Source organism: Coffea arabica, chromosome 6c, assembly GCF_036785885.1.
Source record: "Coffea arabica cultivar ET-39 chromosome 6c, Coffea Arabica ET-39 HiFi, whole genome shotgun sequence".
NCBI lineage: Eukaryota > Viridiplantae > Streptophyta > Magnoliopsida > Gentianales > Rubiaceae > Coffea > Coffea arabica.
Window position 1 is genome coordinate 6,115,118 of NC_092320.1, and position 15,374 is coordinate 6,130,491.

At 34.9% G+C, this 15,374-nt stretch overlaps 1 protein-coding gene across 39 annotated transcripts; it reads left to right on the forward strand.

The window, feature by feature from the left end:
• The first annotated feature begins 5,374 nt into the window (after positions 1 to 5,374).
• Positions 5,375 to 14,812, forward strand: LOC113693814 (protein TRANSPARENT TESTA 9). 39 transcript variants are annotated; one of them, XR_003449152.2, is made up of 21 exons: positions 5,375 to 5,822; positions 6,328 to 6,379; positions 6,490 to 6,566; positions 6,661 to 6,794; positions 7,317 to 7,413; positions 7,519 to 7,576; positions 8,202 to 8,310; positions 8,413 to 8,533; positions 8,620 to 8,806; positions 9,445 to 9,779; positions 10,579 to 10,667; positions 10,746 to 10,792; positions 11,025 to 11,072; positions 11,278 to 11,418; positions 12,545 to 12,650; positions 12,847 to 12,924; positions 13,028 to 13,097; positions 13,294 to 13,337; positions 13,588 to 13,651; positions 13,768 to 13,934; positions 14,350 to 14,812. XR_003449152.2 is itself a non-coding variant. In XM_072052396.1 (20 exons), the coding sequence occupies exons 1-19, from the start codon at positions 5,770 to 5,772 to the stop codon at positions 13,653 to 13,655; spliced, it is 1,914 nt and encodes a 637-aa protein (XP_071908497.1). In that variant the 5' UTR covers positions 5,376 to 5,769; the 3' UTR covers positions 13,656 to 13,661; positions 13,768 to 13,845. The 39 variants fall into 39 exon arrangements, 22 of the variants coding, with proteins under 22 accessions (XP_071908497.1, XP_071908500.1, XP_071908501.1 ...); XR_003449154.2 differs by having other exon boundaries at positions 12,847 to 12,921; XR_003449153.2 differs by lacking the exon at positions 13,294 to 13,337 and having other exon boundaries at positions 5,376 to 5,822.
• Positions 14,813 to 15,374: the final 562 nt, after the last annotated feature.

Below are 15,374 nucleotides of genomic sequence, written 5' to 3' on the forward strand. Positions count from 1 at the left end.
CAGCTTCCGCCAACTCTAGATTGCAAACGAATCGAGCCGCTCGAGTCGAAATCGAATTCGAACTCGAATTCAAAATATTAAATTTGCTCGCGAACTCGAGTATATATATATATATATATATATTATTTTAAATATATATTTTTTATTTTAAGTATATATATTTTTTATATTTTTAAAATTTTAATAGTAAATATATATATATTCTTAATATTTTATTATTTATTAAAAAATATTATATTATTTATTTTTTAAATAATTATTTTTTATTTTTTTTCGAGTTCGAGCTCGAGGTTAATTCGACTCGACTCGTCTCGTTTGCAACCCTAGCCGACTCTCATCAAAAGCGAACCTATGAACTTTAAGGTGTATGAAGTTTCATATTTTATTTTGTAAGCGGAACGGTAGAGACTTCATTTGACTTAGGTTGATCTAGGCCATAGGCAGACCTACGTCACGACAACCCTACCCTTGAAAGACTTTGGTAGTGCTCTTGGATTAGAATTCAAAATAATAAATCGGAGCACATGGAGCCATCTTCTTATCTTATTTTTTTGTCAAAAGAAAAAAATATGGCAGACTAGCTGATATTTCGATCAGTTAATGAAAGAGCCCAATGCAAAAAAAATGCATGTTGGGTCTTTGAAACAGTTCAGATCATTTTGATAATAAAAAGTTTGATCTGTTTTACCGAGAAGGTCTACGGTTCGAGTCCGTATAGCCCTATAATTTAATTATAATAAAAAATGAAAATGAATTAATGAAAATTCAAAATACAAAAAACGAAATTGTATAATTTAGATTTCTTCATTATTCTTTGTTGCTTGGAACTAACGAGTTGGTTCATCGAAATAAAATTATTCCTATAAGCTCACTCACAGGAATTCTTTAAAACAGAAAACTAAAAGCAAAAGGCGGATATTTTAATAGATCTAATTGATATTTTTCCAATCGCAGATAAACAAAGCAACCTTGCCAGTTTATTCCGAAAAGGTGTAAAAGAATGGTGATAAGATAAGAGGTGAGCTCCTTTATTATTGTATTTCAAAAAATAAAAAAAAGGTGTTTTATTGTGAATAAAGACTCATTTGGATTGTAAATATTTAGAAATTTTTATCAAAAAATATATACTATAACGAGATGATATATATAAAATAAAAAAATAATTAAAAAATATGTCAAAAATTTTTTGCTGCAAAAACTCGTAATCTAAACAAGGTCTAAGTGCTTATTGCAACTGCACTGATGCGCATACATCACACAATGCTTGTATAGTTAGCAACTTGATGCCATACTTGAATTATTTCTATTAGTTATGAAGCTACACGTAATAATGCGAAAGATATCCGTAAAAGTCATCTTCATGAGTGGATAAATTACGAGTAACTCATTTAGTAGGTGATTGATTAGATTAAGACCTAAAGTGTGATTAACTTGTACTTTAGGGGTTACATTCTTTACATATTTAGTCTCAATTATAATATAGAAAGTTGAATGTATAAATTTATTAGTCGTTGTGGGTAATTTAAGAGTAACTATTTAGTCGCTAATAAATTAGATTTAGTGGGTAGCAATTCAACTAAAGAAAGGGGGGAAAAAAAGTAAGCTTGGGCTAAGTCCAAATTAAGCCCGTAAGGCTTTGTGAGTGGAAATGAACCACCCTTCGGAGGGCCCTTGCAGAGTTGGGGTTAAACTCTAAGATGAAATTTTGATACGACCAGAAATGAGCTCCCAAATCCAATTGACAACGCTCCCTGGGGCGAACGGCAGAGATTTTTCTTTGGATGATTAATTGATTTGGAAATTGTGGGCCACGAGGAAATGCGGACGGAAACACCGCAGTGCAATCGTGGGCCTATAGCATAGTGAACTTCTACGATCGTTCCGCATCGGACTCCAAATGGTCTACGACGAGGCTGCCGCCTTTTCCAATGTGGTACTAATCATTCTTTTCTTGCCTAATTAATTATTAGGGTTAATATCAGAAACCTCCCTTGAGGTTTTTTCTAATCACATCTAGCACCCTCCATGTTTTTGAAATCACACTTAGCACCCTTGGAATGACAACTTTGGTATCTTGTCAGCCCCTCTATTTGAAAATGGTAGTAAAGAATGAATTGTAAGAGAGAGATTTTATTTTTTTTCCACTTTTACCCAAAACCCAAAATGATTAGTGAATTTTAAAAGATAAAAATAGAAATCAATAGGCATATGATATTAATTTAGAAGCTGAGGGTGTAAAAGTGTAATAAAAAGAATGTTATAGCTAATTATCAGAGATTTTGGCGATATAGAGATGCATAACTAATTATGGACCTGGGGCCGAAACGGTTGCACTCCGGAAGCTTGTGTGCATTTTGCACACGGTGTAACATCATTTGTACACGTTGTAACACTAGAACAACAGCGAGTAATTATACTACCCTTAACAGCAGTAACCGTCTCACACGGTGTAACATCATTTGTACACGTTGTAACACTAGAACAACAGCGAGTAATTATACTACCTTTAACAGCAGTAACCGTCCCTGCCCCTTCTCCACTAATTACATAGTCCATGATACTACATTGGATCAGTTTAGTAACATGATACGTAAACCTTATATTGCAATCCAATTCTGAACAAAAACACCATCTACAACTAGTTGTTTAGATTGTGAGGATTGCAATGCACAAAACTATACACAAGTAGTTCTAAGATTAGTCAAACAGCACCATAAGTGGCAGGAAATATAAATCAGATGCACATTGCACCACTTATCAAAAAATTGTTCACAAAAGCTAACATTGTTTCAATATTGCTGGGAGCTAAGAAGACTAGTACCTAAACTACTTCAGATACCAAAAGCAAGGATTGCGGGGAACCTTTAGCACTCTCAAAACATCATAGAGAAACTGCTGGTAATAGTGTTAGAGGCCACTATTGCAGTAGTATTAATGCTAACAGAAGTTTCGGCTTGAGATCCACCATTTAGAGTAGCTTGAGCATTTGGTACAAAGGGAATTATAACTTACTTGTTTACAGCAGCATTGGTTTTCCAGCATTTCCCCGCTTAAAAAATTGCCTGGTGTTGGTGGTTTTTGGATAATTTCTCACATTTTGATTAGGACAACCTGTCACATCCTACTGCCAGGAGTGCTAAGTGTGATTTCAAAAATATGGGGGTACTAGATGTGATTAGAAGAAACCTTATGGGAGGTTTCTGATATTAACCCTAATTATTATTATTATTATTTATCAAACGTAAGATAACTGTGCGGTTCCAAAAGAAACCTACTACTACACTACGTAGTTGCTGTAAGTAGTAATAGCGAAGACATAATAGTTAGAAGGGACAAAACAAAAAAAAAAAAGAAAGAAAGATAAAGGCCATGCTTGGATTGCTTGTTTCCGTCGGAAAATATTGTCGTTTTTCGTGACCATATTTAGAGGTGTGCATCGAATTCGAAATCGGTAATTCGAAAGTTTGAATTCGGAATTTCTCGAAATTTTGGTATCTGATAATTCGACCGAATTCGATTTCGAATTCACCAATTCCAAATTCAATTCGGAATTCGGTAAATTCCGATTTCACCGAATTCGGAAAAATTTATATATTATTATATAATATAAAACTTATTATATAATATAAAATTTATAATATTATATAATATTATATTATATTATATAAATTTTATATAATATTATATTGTATAAATTTTATATAATATTATATTGTATAAATTTTATATTACATGTATAAAAAATATATTTATATATTAAAAACGAATTTGAAATCGAAATCGGAATTCGAATTCCGATTTCGAATTGTGAATTCGAAATCGGAAATTCCGATTTGAAAAACTCCATTACCGAATCCGAACTAAATTCGAAATATATGAATTCGGAAAACCCGAATTCGATTCCGATTTCCGATTTATCGATTTCAAAAATTTCGAATTCAATTCGAATTCGGTCGGTAAATCAGAATTTTTCGATTTTGCACACTCCTAATCACATGTCCCTATCACCTTTTTTCCTCACATTTATCAAATCGCTATAGTATTTTTTCCATGAAAAATGACGGAAAATGCAATTAAAACACAACCAAAAGTTTCATCGTACTTATAATGAAGCTTTAGAATGCCATTTTAAATCATTTACCAAAGTATAGATGACGAGAAAGAGGTTAAAACAAAGAGGAGTTAATTCCTCTACCAGCCCACCTTCTTCTTGTATAAATTGACGTAGACCCTGCAAGCATCTTTAATTCGAGTAGAATTCACAGGCTGTATGATTCATTTCCGAATTGTATATATATAAAAAAAGGGATAAAGATTAGTTAATTCTACACGCATAGAGTAGTATATCTTTAGTCATTAGTTAATTTGATCCTTAGTTAATTTTACACGTTGTCCTACTTTTCTATATGGTCCTCGGCAGAAAGTAACAATGGTTAGCTCTAGAATCTACTCAGCCCTTGTTTGATAATTTCATTTAGTATTTAAATTTAATGGATTCAGATCGTAACAAGTTCAGACGCGTTTGATAACAAAAAAATTGAACATCTGAATTAATTAAATGATACTGAATTTCCTAATCAAAACTTGATCTAAAAAATAAGTAATAAGCTACTCACTTATCAGCGAATGTGATATACATTTAAATGTATTAGATTTAGCACTTAATAATTCAATAATTTAATGGATTTAGATTTCAGTTTTAAATTGAGTGTGTTTGGATTGTAAATGATTTGAGATAATTTTGTGAAAAAAGTACTGTAACACTTTTTTGATATGATGTATGTGAGATAAAAAATGATTGAAAAATATATTGACGATGCAAGCAAGTCAGTGCGTGTAAATAAGGTGTAATTTTTTATAATCGAAACACTTACTGTTTGGATTAGCATTTTTTGGGGTGATTTTAAAATTTTTTACTGTAGCAGAGTTTTTAGAATATATTTTGAGATATTTTCTAAACATTGAAAAAATGTAGACTATTTTTTATAGTACCTACCTTTTAAAGTACTTTTTTAAACTAGTAACTAGTTTTTGAAAAACTCAACAATAATTAGCCAAGATAGAAATATTCACAACTAGTTATTGGTTTGGAAACTTAAAAATATCAAACCTTAATGATTTTGTATAGGTATTATTTAAGATAAGCTTGCAAAGAATAATCAAGCATAATAAAATTTTATTATTTTGACACACATTCCACATAATTATTGCCATGTCATTATTACTCATTAAAGATGCGAAAGGAAACCTCTTGTTAGTACATGTTATCACTCCACATAGGCAGTGCTTTAAAAAAAAAAAAAAAAAAAAAAAAAAGGAAAAAAAGAAGCAGCTGTCGGTTTATTGTGATGGGAGCAAAAGCGTACGCTGCTTCCAAATTCCAACCGTCAACTCCATCCTCACTGGTCATATCATCCGTCCAGCATTCGAATTCGATCACCCAAATAAACCATCCGGTCCACCTTTTTAATTACAGTTATCATGAATGGGAATGAAGTTTAGAAAACAAAAAAAAAAAAAAAAAGAAGAATGATTGAAAGTTAGTTGAGGTTGCCAAAATTTTGCAAACCTACCAGACAAACAACCTCCACCTTCCAATTTCATTGTGGCGCCCCGCCCAGCCCCCAATACGTATTGCGACTCGCTAGTCCCTACAGCATTCTTGCTCCGGGACTATTTCCAAGTGCAGCGCGCGCGCATTGTAAAACACATTCTTTCTTTCTTAATTCCGGGTATAGTAGTGCCTCAATACTGTTCCTGCTATCTACGATGTGGCGGTCACTTTGGCCTACAATCGACCGCTTCTCTCTTCACCACTTCAGGTTTGCTCCATTTTTTTTTTTCGGTTACATTTGCTTTTTAACCTTTTTGTTTTTGTGGGAGCAAAAGTTTTTGTTCTAAAATCCTGAACTAATTACAAAATAACCCATTTACAGTCAAATTTCTTCTTTCTACTTTTTCCTTGGGCCCGGAGGGGGGGGGGCGGTGTTGGTTGTGAATCAGTGGAGTACAGAGTGGAAGTGAAATTTTGTTGCAACGATGCAATTTAATCAGGGTTTAAAGCTTTGTCTTCATGGTGAAAATTTATCTTGTAGGCAGATTTTTATTACATGATCCACAGAGGAAAATTATATCATAAGGTGGGGAAACATTTTTCTTTTTGATTAAGGCTGGCAGCATCCTCGACATGCATTTCAGCCACATAAAACTGTTGGCTTTAACATGACCTCCTTTTGGGTTGAAAATTTTTGTGTTTCTACTACATTTATTCTTGTTCTACTATCTCCCTTGTTTAACTGTCTTGTGTGATCCAATTTTGGAATTTAGATATATTGTAAACCAACTGCGGGAAATCAGAGTCGTTGACAAGCGCAACCGGGTATAGAATCAATTCATTTCCCACTTCGATTTATCAAATTTGCCTAATGATCTGTTTTCTGCGGTCTGATATCAGCAACCCTTCTCTCTTGCATGATCCTCTTCCTCCAGGAAGTAGTTTTGGATTTGCTTCAATCAATTGTGGAAATAGTTACCTATGGCGATCGGCATGATCCAGCGATTTTCGAGTTAGAAACATTGCATCGCCCTACTTTTCTAGATCCTCTTAATGTGAATATGTTGTGACACATCCAACTTGAGTTTCCTTTTCTCTTCCTATAGATGTTTCATGGAATTTCAAGTTTTAGCAGAGTTTGTTCGTATACTAAAGATTGGTGGGAATTCAGGAATTGAGGCACCACTCTTGCAGTATTTGAGCATAATGATCCAGAACGTGGAAAATGAACATGCCATCTGTAAGCCTTTGAAACTCGCATCCGACACCAGATCAAAGATTGTATTACTCGTAATTTTTTATCCAAGGAAAGTTGAAGGATAGAGGCAAGACATCTAGCTGCCTTGCATGGGTTGGGATAGCATCTAAACAGTTCTAAATGTAGAATGGAATATGAAAACAACGGTGAAAATTGATATTACTTCAAAGCTTAATGACCCCCAACTGTCATGTCAGTCACACATAGTTTCTATTACTAACGTCAGAAACATTAGTGTGCTCTTGCCTGGCTCTCGTGTAGTGCTACATTAATGTGCCCTGGATCTTATCTTTTGTGAGAACATGATCATTCGAGCCTACATATGCATCTTATTGGGGGGTTTCAAATGTATGTGAATTCAAAAAGTCTTGTGTTAAGCCATAGTCTATTTTCACTTCTAAGTAACTGTATTTTCTTTTCTTTTCTAAAGCATTGTTTTGTGCTTACTTCTTCAAATGTTGCTTGTACAATTCTTTGGTGTCTTTTCTAATGTAAATGATGCAGACTATTGTTTCAGCAATGGCTATATCAACAGCGTAATATCACATCATTATGAGTTCGATGGGGGAGATCTAATTCCTTATTATGTATCCTTTCTGAGGTTGTGTGCCTTACTGTTCTTACTGTCAGTTATTTAGTCTCATTTTCCCTGGCTTAAGTTTATGCCCAAGTAATTAATTTTTATTTTTTGTGTAATTTGATCCAGAACAGTTAGTGGGAAAATAGGTAGAGACACAATCTGTCTTCTTGTAAAGGTTCACCAGGTAGATTGAAGCTTAAAATTTCAATGAACTTTATTAGAAAAGACTATCTTTATCCATTCCCTTTTTGTTTGTTCAAGTACTTTACCCTGATACTTTTGACCGAACTGGTCCAAAGCTCCTTGTTTCTTACAAGTATTTATTGCAAAAAGAAGTATGCATTTAGCCAGGCTGTATCCTGCTCTAAAAGAACTTGAAATGCTCAGAAATGAAACGGATTTTTTTTTTGGGCGTTTGATAAAATTCCCTTATTTTATGAGTTGTTGAATGTTCACAGGACCTTAGCATTTAGGAATAAAAGCTCTTGCAGCTATCCATAATGATTTGCAGTTAACATATTAACATAATGTTAGATTATTTAGATAACACCTTCCAATTTTATTTTGGAATTGAGAGACATTTGTTTTGAGGATAGAAATTTTAAATGATTGGTGCAGTCTAGACTAAGGTAATTGGGAAGAATTAGGTCTAACCAATGTCATCTAGTTCCACTAGGTCTGCCCTGTAATAATGCTGTTATCATGCTCTACTATTGATAAAAATGTGTGTTGTCTTTATATAGATTACCTAGAATAATGTGCTTTTTGTTAGTTACTCTGTTTTGTTAGAATAATGTGCTTTTTGACAGGACACTGCAATCTCATTGCCGTTGTATGATGAGGCTCTTAAATTTGCTAACCATGGGGAAAAGATGATACAGATAGCAGTTCGTGCACTGACCCTTAACATTTATAATGGTACTCTACTATTATAAAATGTACTTTATTTTAAATATATTGTACTTTTAGTAGGTTGTATCCAAATAATAGTGATTCTAAGCTATTTATTCAATGATGCAGTTGCTGATGAGATGGTCTATCAATTTCTAACAACTCCTACTGCTTCTGCATACTTTTCTAGCTTGATTCTGAATTTAAAAAATAAGTGCTTGCATGTTGATGCTATCATCAATGGGGTAAAGTATGTTTCTGTTCCTTTAAATGTTCATTTGTTTTTTCCAACAGCAGTTATCCGCCTCTTGAGAGCTTGTCATAACTGTGATGCAGGGAGAGTTTCCATGAAAAGAAAAGAGACCTTCTTTCAGAAACTGATAGAATTTTGGATGACTTCTATTACCTGAAGGACATACTGTGCATTCCTGAGCAGCGCTTGAACAAACTTGTTACAGAGAACATTGTTAACATGCTTATTTTGCCGATGTTGCTTACTCTACTAAACAATAGGCTAAGCAATGTGAGATATTATTCAGTTAGGCTTTGTTATTTTGATATTTTGTCTCCTCAATCTACTGGACTTCATCAGAGGTGCATTTTTCGGCTCATAATTTTTCGGGAAAACTATTTTCCAAAGGATCAATGTAGTTTCTAATAAATAATGAAGAGGATGAGCATATAAAGTCTCTCGCCACTGACATTGGTTAGAAGAAACACTTGAAGAATTTTAACTACTAAGCAATTAAAGTTATGGAGGGATTGTAGTACTATTAGTTCTCTCTCTCTCTTTCTCGGTAAGTGGGAGGTCTTGAACTCAAGATCTCCTACTTACAATCCTTCCCACCTTATCACCCTCCATAGTACTATTACCCCTTGTTATGCTTTTATGTAGCGAAAATAATTTATTATCGTTCCATCCCAGCGCATGTTATTATCCTTGCAGATATTCATTTGCATTTCCTTCAGTGCTGTTCCTTCTGCACTCTGTCTGCAATTGCTCCAGAAACCATCAAAATCAATTTTCATCCAAACAAATATTTCTTTGTGGTTCAGAAAGGCATTTACAAACGTGGAGTCATTTGTATATGTGCACAATAAAGTTTGATATTTAAGTGTTTTACGAGAATAATATCTCAACCTTTTTCATTATTCCTTCAGGACACTGGTCTATCTGCAATCACTTGTCTCTATGTTCTTTGTCGTCTTCTTCAAGTTTTTGATGGAACGAATTTGGTTAATGTTATCGGCAGTGCTGTTCTATTTTCTTTTATGCCTCCGAATGTGACAGATGCTGCTGAGTCTGTTGTATCTGCTAGACTTGAGCAGGTGAATGGTCTTGCAGTCTGTTATCAGGAAGGGGAAGAAATGGTAGATCTTCAGCATGAGGGGGCAGAAAACTTCATGATGAACTATGTTCTTAAGCATTCATTGGAGTTCACAGAACTGAGCTCTTGTTTTGACAGTTCACCGCTGGAGAATTCGGAAAATGAATGGTTAGTGGTGGGTTTTAATGTGAATCCCTTTTTTTTTGCACTGTACATGGAATCATGTATTGGATTTTGAAAGTAATCTGTTAATCTTGATACCACCAGTTAAATTATTTATTTAAGGTGCATAATAAAATTAATTTAGAGCTTTAGAAAGCTTTCAAAAGGTCTAGAATAAAAAGGTGCAATTATTACAGCTGTTACAGATGCATGGTGTATCACCATATCTGGGCAAAAAGTTTGGTGGTCATAGAAGTGACAAACTTAGTGGCATCATTCACAAACATTTGGAAGCCATAATGATCAGCTGAATAGTAGATTATGAAGGACATTGCATTTGTTCTTCTTTCTGTGTGTAATACATAGTGTTTTATTTTTGCTGTTTGCTTCATATGCAAGTTCATTTTGATGCTTAAAATTGCCTCTACTTATTGATCTTATATTATATGTGAAACAAGGGGGCTTGCGGATCAGGTTTTCTTGAGATCCTGGATGGCTTTTATCCTTATCTATGTCGTTTTTCATTACTATATGTTTGGTACCTTCTCTCTTCTTTTCTATCTGTTTTGAGTTCTGTACAATAAAAGCGGCTCCTTGTGAAACTGAATAATATGATGCAAAATTCTTGGAGAGGATGACAATAGATGCGGTTAATTGCCTAATTTTAACAGTGAATAAGATGTTCAGTGCATTTCATTTTTTTTATCTGCAATTAATTTGAGCCTTATAATTATTTTTCTGATGCAGAAATTTCCATTAGGCTTGTCCTGACGGTAACAAGATTTGTATTTGGAACATTTTGCAGGGGTGGAATATTTAGTTGTATTTTCTCCCGTAATCACAGTCTAATGCTAGGTTCTTTGATGTTATTGTTTACAGTGGCTGACAGTAAAGGTAGTTTTATTTTTTCATCTTTTCTTATATGTATGACTGCTCTGCTAGTTTATTATTATTATTTTTCTTTTCCTGCAGATCTTCATTACCAGTTGGCTGCAAAGATAGGATTTTCTCAAGTAAAGGTAATGGTTTTATATTCCCTGTTACGGTTAGAGAACAAAAGTCATATGTTCCTGTTTTGTTTTATCATTTGCTTACTTTTAAGGAGGGCATGCCTCAATATTGGAGATTCTTTGTAGGTTTTGTGATCATGTGTGACATTGAATGTCATATCCCTATTATTTTGGCGTTTAGCAAAAAGTTGGATTGTAATATTTAGGGAATTGATTCCTTGCTTTTATATTTAATTCCCAGACTGCTTCAGAGATGATTGGAAGCACTGTTGCAGGACACATACAGAAGGTATTTTTTGCCCAAGTTGCATTTCACCAATCAGTTTAATATATTGTCCTGCTTGTGATAGTGAATTCCAAGACCGCAGCAAGCTGTTGGATATGGGAAGTTTCTGCCTCATGATTTGCTAAATGCATGAACTTGCAATCTTCCTAATCAAGTTAGTTTCTCTTTGGCATCGCCCGCTATTATGATGCTTTTATTGATTGTGCAGATTGTGAATCAATTATTGAAGGTTTTGGCGAGTGAACCACCATTGTCAGTACCAATATTGTTGCATGCAGCTTGGTTTTTGCGAAAGTTGTTGGTTTTTCTGGACCAGAAGTTAGAGGACAATGATTGTCACCTCTTCAAGGTTTGGTTTGAATTTCTTGTAATGTTTCCTCAGTCTCTATCATATTACAGTTATTAGTTGGAAAACTTTTCCTTTTGAGATGTTCCTGAAATACTGGTACATATCTCGAGTTGGACGAACTAGGTAATCGCTAGTGTTTGTATACTGCAAGCCATATTGACAGTTGGTGAATGGAGTTTATAGGGAATAAATAGAGATTCTGCACCTCCACTCAGTTTGCAAAAGTTTCGTATTAATGGTGGTCAAAATTCATGTCTATTGGCGGTGAATAACAACATCAGCATGTTTATATATAATGTCCTGAGGCTTTTGCAACTGCTGGGTGATTAACTGGTTCTGTGCTCATAAATTTAGCATTTTGTGCCCCCCCCCCCCCCCCCCCCCCCCAAAAAAAAAAAAACTACATCTATCTGTGAAATTTGCATTCCCGTGTAGTTTGAATAACTCATAGAAGATAATCAAATAATTTCAGTCCTTTGATCTGAATAATTCAACACAATTGGATGCAATAAAATTGTACAGTTATCTGAGATATTCAACTATTGGTTTGATATGACAAATAATGCTCAATCTAGTCTTATGGGTATTGAAAATGAGTATGTGCAGGATGCTAACTCTATAACTTGTTTTTTCTTGCAACTTAGGTGACAATTAATTGACGAGTAATTTGCACCTCAAGTAATCCAGGTCGTTAGGGCTTCTATGCTTTGGTTATCTCTAGGGGATGTTAAGTCACAATATTCTGTGATGAGGCAGGATTTATTTTCATCCATATTGCATTTTTTTTAAAGAATTCATGGATCATTATCACAGCTTCATTGCAAAGCTTTCTAATGACTGTAGACAAAAGTGAATGGAATTTAAGGATATAGTTTTTACCATGCACAAAAATTTGGGTAACAATTCAGGTTGGATGACCTGCAATCCTTGATGGACTAGCCCCTAGTTGCCTAACAGTCCCATGGAACTGTAAGATTGAGACATTGTGTGATATGTAGTCATTGGTTGCATAATCGTTGTATGATGAGGGAGACATTTCGTTGCCTAAAATTTCTTGCAAATGTACGACTTATAATTATATCTCAAACTTTCTAATGAGAATTTTGTCTCTGAGGTACGCTGACAGACCTCATATGAGGTCTCTTGTGGACATCTTTATGAAGAATTTGATCGATGCTGGTTTGACCATATTCCAGATGTGTTAAAAAGCGAATGGGCCAACTGTAAAACAGGTATGCAGTGTTTGTTTCAAATTTTGCCAGCAAAGAAGAAAAGGCTTTCTGGAAATTTGGGTCATCATCCTGCCTTGTGATTTGTATCAAGGAATTTGATTTGGTCCTTCTGGTGGTGTACGATTTTACCATTTTGTTTTCTCATAATGGGCTATGTAATCTTTTTTGAGCATTTGTTTGCCTTGTGAGGCTACAGCACTTGAAGAATCATCACAGTCCAAGGATCCTTTCTTTCTTCTAGAACTTGCATCTATTCAAAATCCTCCAAGTGGTAGTATGGCGTTTCTTCTACTCTCTTCCTTCCTTCTTTTATTCATATTTCTTTTGTTTTATCTCTGCTGTCTGCTTTTAAAAAGTATAGTCTTACCACCTGCTAGTTTTCTATTTAACATCTCAGGCAATACCGGTCCTGCTTTTGATTGGCAACGGATGGTTGATTGTGTCAAGGTTAACAATTATCTTTTGAACTCTAATCATGGGAATTACCTAACAGATTTAATCCTTCACCATTATGGTGTTTGGTTTTCAGAGTATGTGAAATTGAATAGGTGATGTTTAATTTGGGAGGAAATGCCTGATAGTAATATTGATACAAGTACCTACCAAGGAGGCTAAATAATGATGACTGGTACTGTTTTTTCAGTGATTTCCGGACCTTGTGGGATGGGAAGTTCGATAGAACTTTAGGTACATGATATTTAGTCTCTTTATAGAGCCAAGTTTAGGAGTATGTCAGCCTTCTGTTTCATCTGTGCCATTTGGGTGTGAATCAGACAATTTTTTTTTGTGTCAGTTGTCACAGAAACCACAAAAATGATACTTGACTAATTTTCACTGGCTTGTAAACTTGATAGGTTTTTGTTCTCCATCTTCAACTGAAGCCATTTATTTTTGGGGGTGATCCTTTTGATAATCCTTTAGCAAATTTGAAAAACAGCTACTTGGCTCAATCGGGGAAAAGATATCCTTCGGATCTTTCATTGGCAAGCTTCGGTTCAGAGGTAGCTTTAGGTTGGTTATCCATCCTGTGGAGGTGTTACTTAGCATTCACTCAAATATGCATAATCATGTTCTTAATTGGAGTTTTTATCTTTATATTTTGCTTAAACATTCACAGGTTCTGGAATCCCCTGTAAAATTGCATTTTCTGGAGCTGGGACAAGAGATATTTATGTGATACCAATTGCAAGGGAAATATCTGGTAAATTGCTACTTGTGGAACGGCATCCGTTACACTCTAGAAAAGGAGTTGTAATTGCCATTGCTCCATTGGCTGGATTGGATGTAAGTCCTTACCCCCACGTTATTTTGAAAGTCTCTTTCATAGTATTGACCTTTGGGCATCATATAAATGCTCAAAATGATTATAAAACTCGCTGAATCATTCAAAATTATGCCAAATGCGTAAATCTTCCGAGTTTCTCTGATCGAATTTTAATTACTGTTACTAAGATATTAATTGGTAGACACTTCTTGGATAATATATAACTGTAGCACATATCTCCGCTTAGAACCACTGCGGACCTGGCCTGTTGACATGAACAGGTCATTATGCGGGAACCCAGTGAGTATGATCTGGGAGATGTGCTGATGCAATGTGTGAAATGTCAATGTCATCTACTTGTTTTGTGGGTGACTTGGAAAGTTCGTTTGGTCCAAAATTTTCATCTAACACTCATTTCTTCCCCTGTTCGAATAGCCCAAGATAGACGAGGAGCATCCTACATGGTTGCTAGTGCATCTTAGAGACTTTGAGCCAAGACTCCGATCAGATGAGACGAAAACACTCGACTCCCATACATCACTCCCTGAACAAGGAAGATGGATACTTGGATTTTTGAGCGCCAAAGATTGCAAGGCTGCTTTCTCGGTGATACTCGAGGAAACCAGAAAACAGAGGTCCTTTGTGGAGAACTTGGTTGCTCCGGTACTGGAAGAGAAATTGTTCAAATAGTCGTCAACAAAATGCTGGGGCAGTTTGAATGCCGAGTAACAGCTCCTATAACCCACAACACATTAATAATACCCTGTACATCTCCTCCTTGTTTTTGTTGATGAAGCTAATTGGATTATAAGCACGCCTTGTGGTTTTCTATTCCCTCCATGTATTATATCTGCCTCTCTAGCAGCAATGACAAAAACAACACAACGTATTGATAAAAGCGACAGGCTCTGCTACAGGATTTTTTTTTTTTTTGGGGGCAAATCATTAAATACCTCGGCTAGGTGACCCAATCATTTAAAGGAATGCATAGAGTCCGAAGAAAGGCAATTTGGTCATCTTTTGCAAGGACATCACGATGATAATAGAAATATTTGCATCAACAGAACATAAAAAATTGCATCATGATGCATATCATAGAAAAGATGACCTGGCACTTGTTTGCCACAAAATCTGGGTTATACAAGCATTCCAATCAAGATTTCTGGAAAAGAGCAAGAAATTATTTGAACATTATATGAAATGAATAGCAAAGAAGTTTAGTTCTATGTGCGCATAAATCCTAGTTAGCTGCCAATAAGAGCAAACGAGAATAAGGTGTTATGGGCTCATGTCAACCTTATCATTAGTAGTTAAAGAGCAGGGCGGGCTTACTTTTTTGTTCATACTAAAAGTGAAATGCTTGCATGTATACGAATAATTGAATATTCAGTTGAAATCAACAATGCTGTGAGTTCCTTGGGATGGGGAGTTGGACATTTTATTATCTAATAGTACTGAAT

Excerpts from the sequence above, each read along its gene's own strand:
- LOC113693814 (XM_027212521.2), top strand. The coding sequence starts at position 5,770 with ATGTGGCGGTCACTTTGGCCTACAATCGACCGCTTCTCTCTTCACCAC. Across the intron at positions 8,807-9,444 it reads TAAACAATAGGCTAAGCAAT|GACACTGGTCTATCTGCAAT; the intron begins GTGAGATATTAT and ends TTATTCCTTCAG. Across the intron at positions 10,793-11,024 it reads TAGGATTTTCTCAAGTAAAG|ACTGCTTCAGAGATGATTGG; the intron begins GTAATGGTTTTA and ends TTTAATTCCCAG.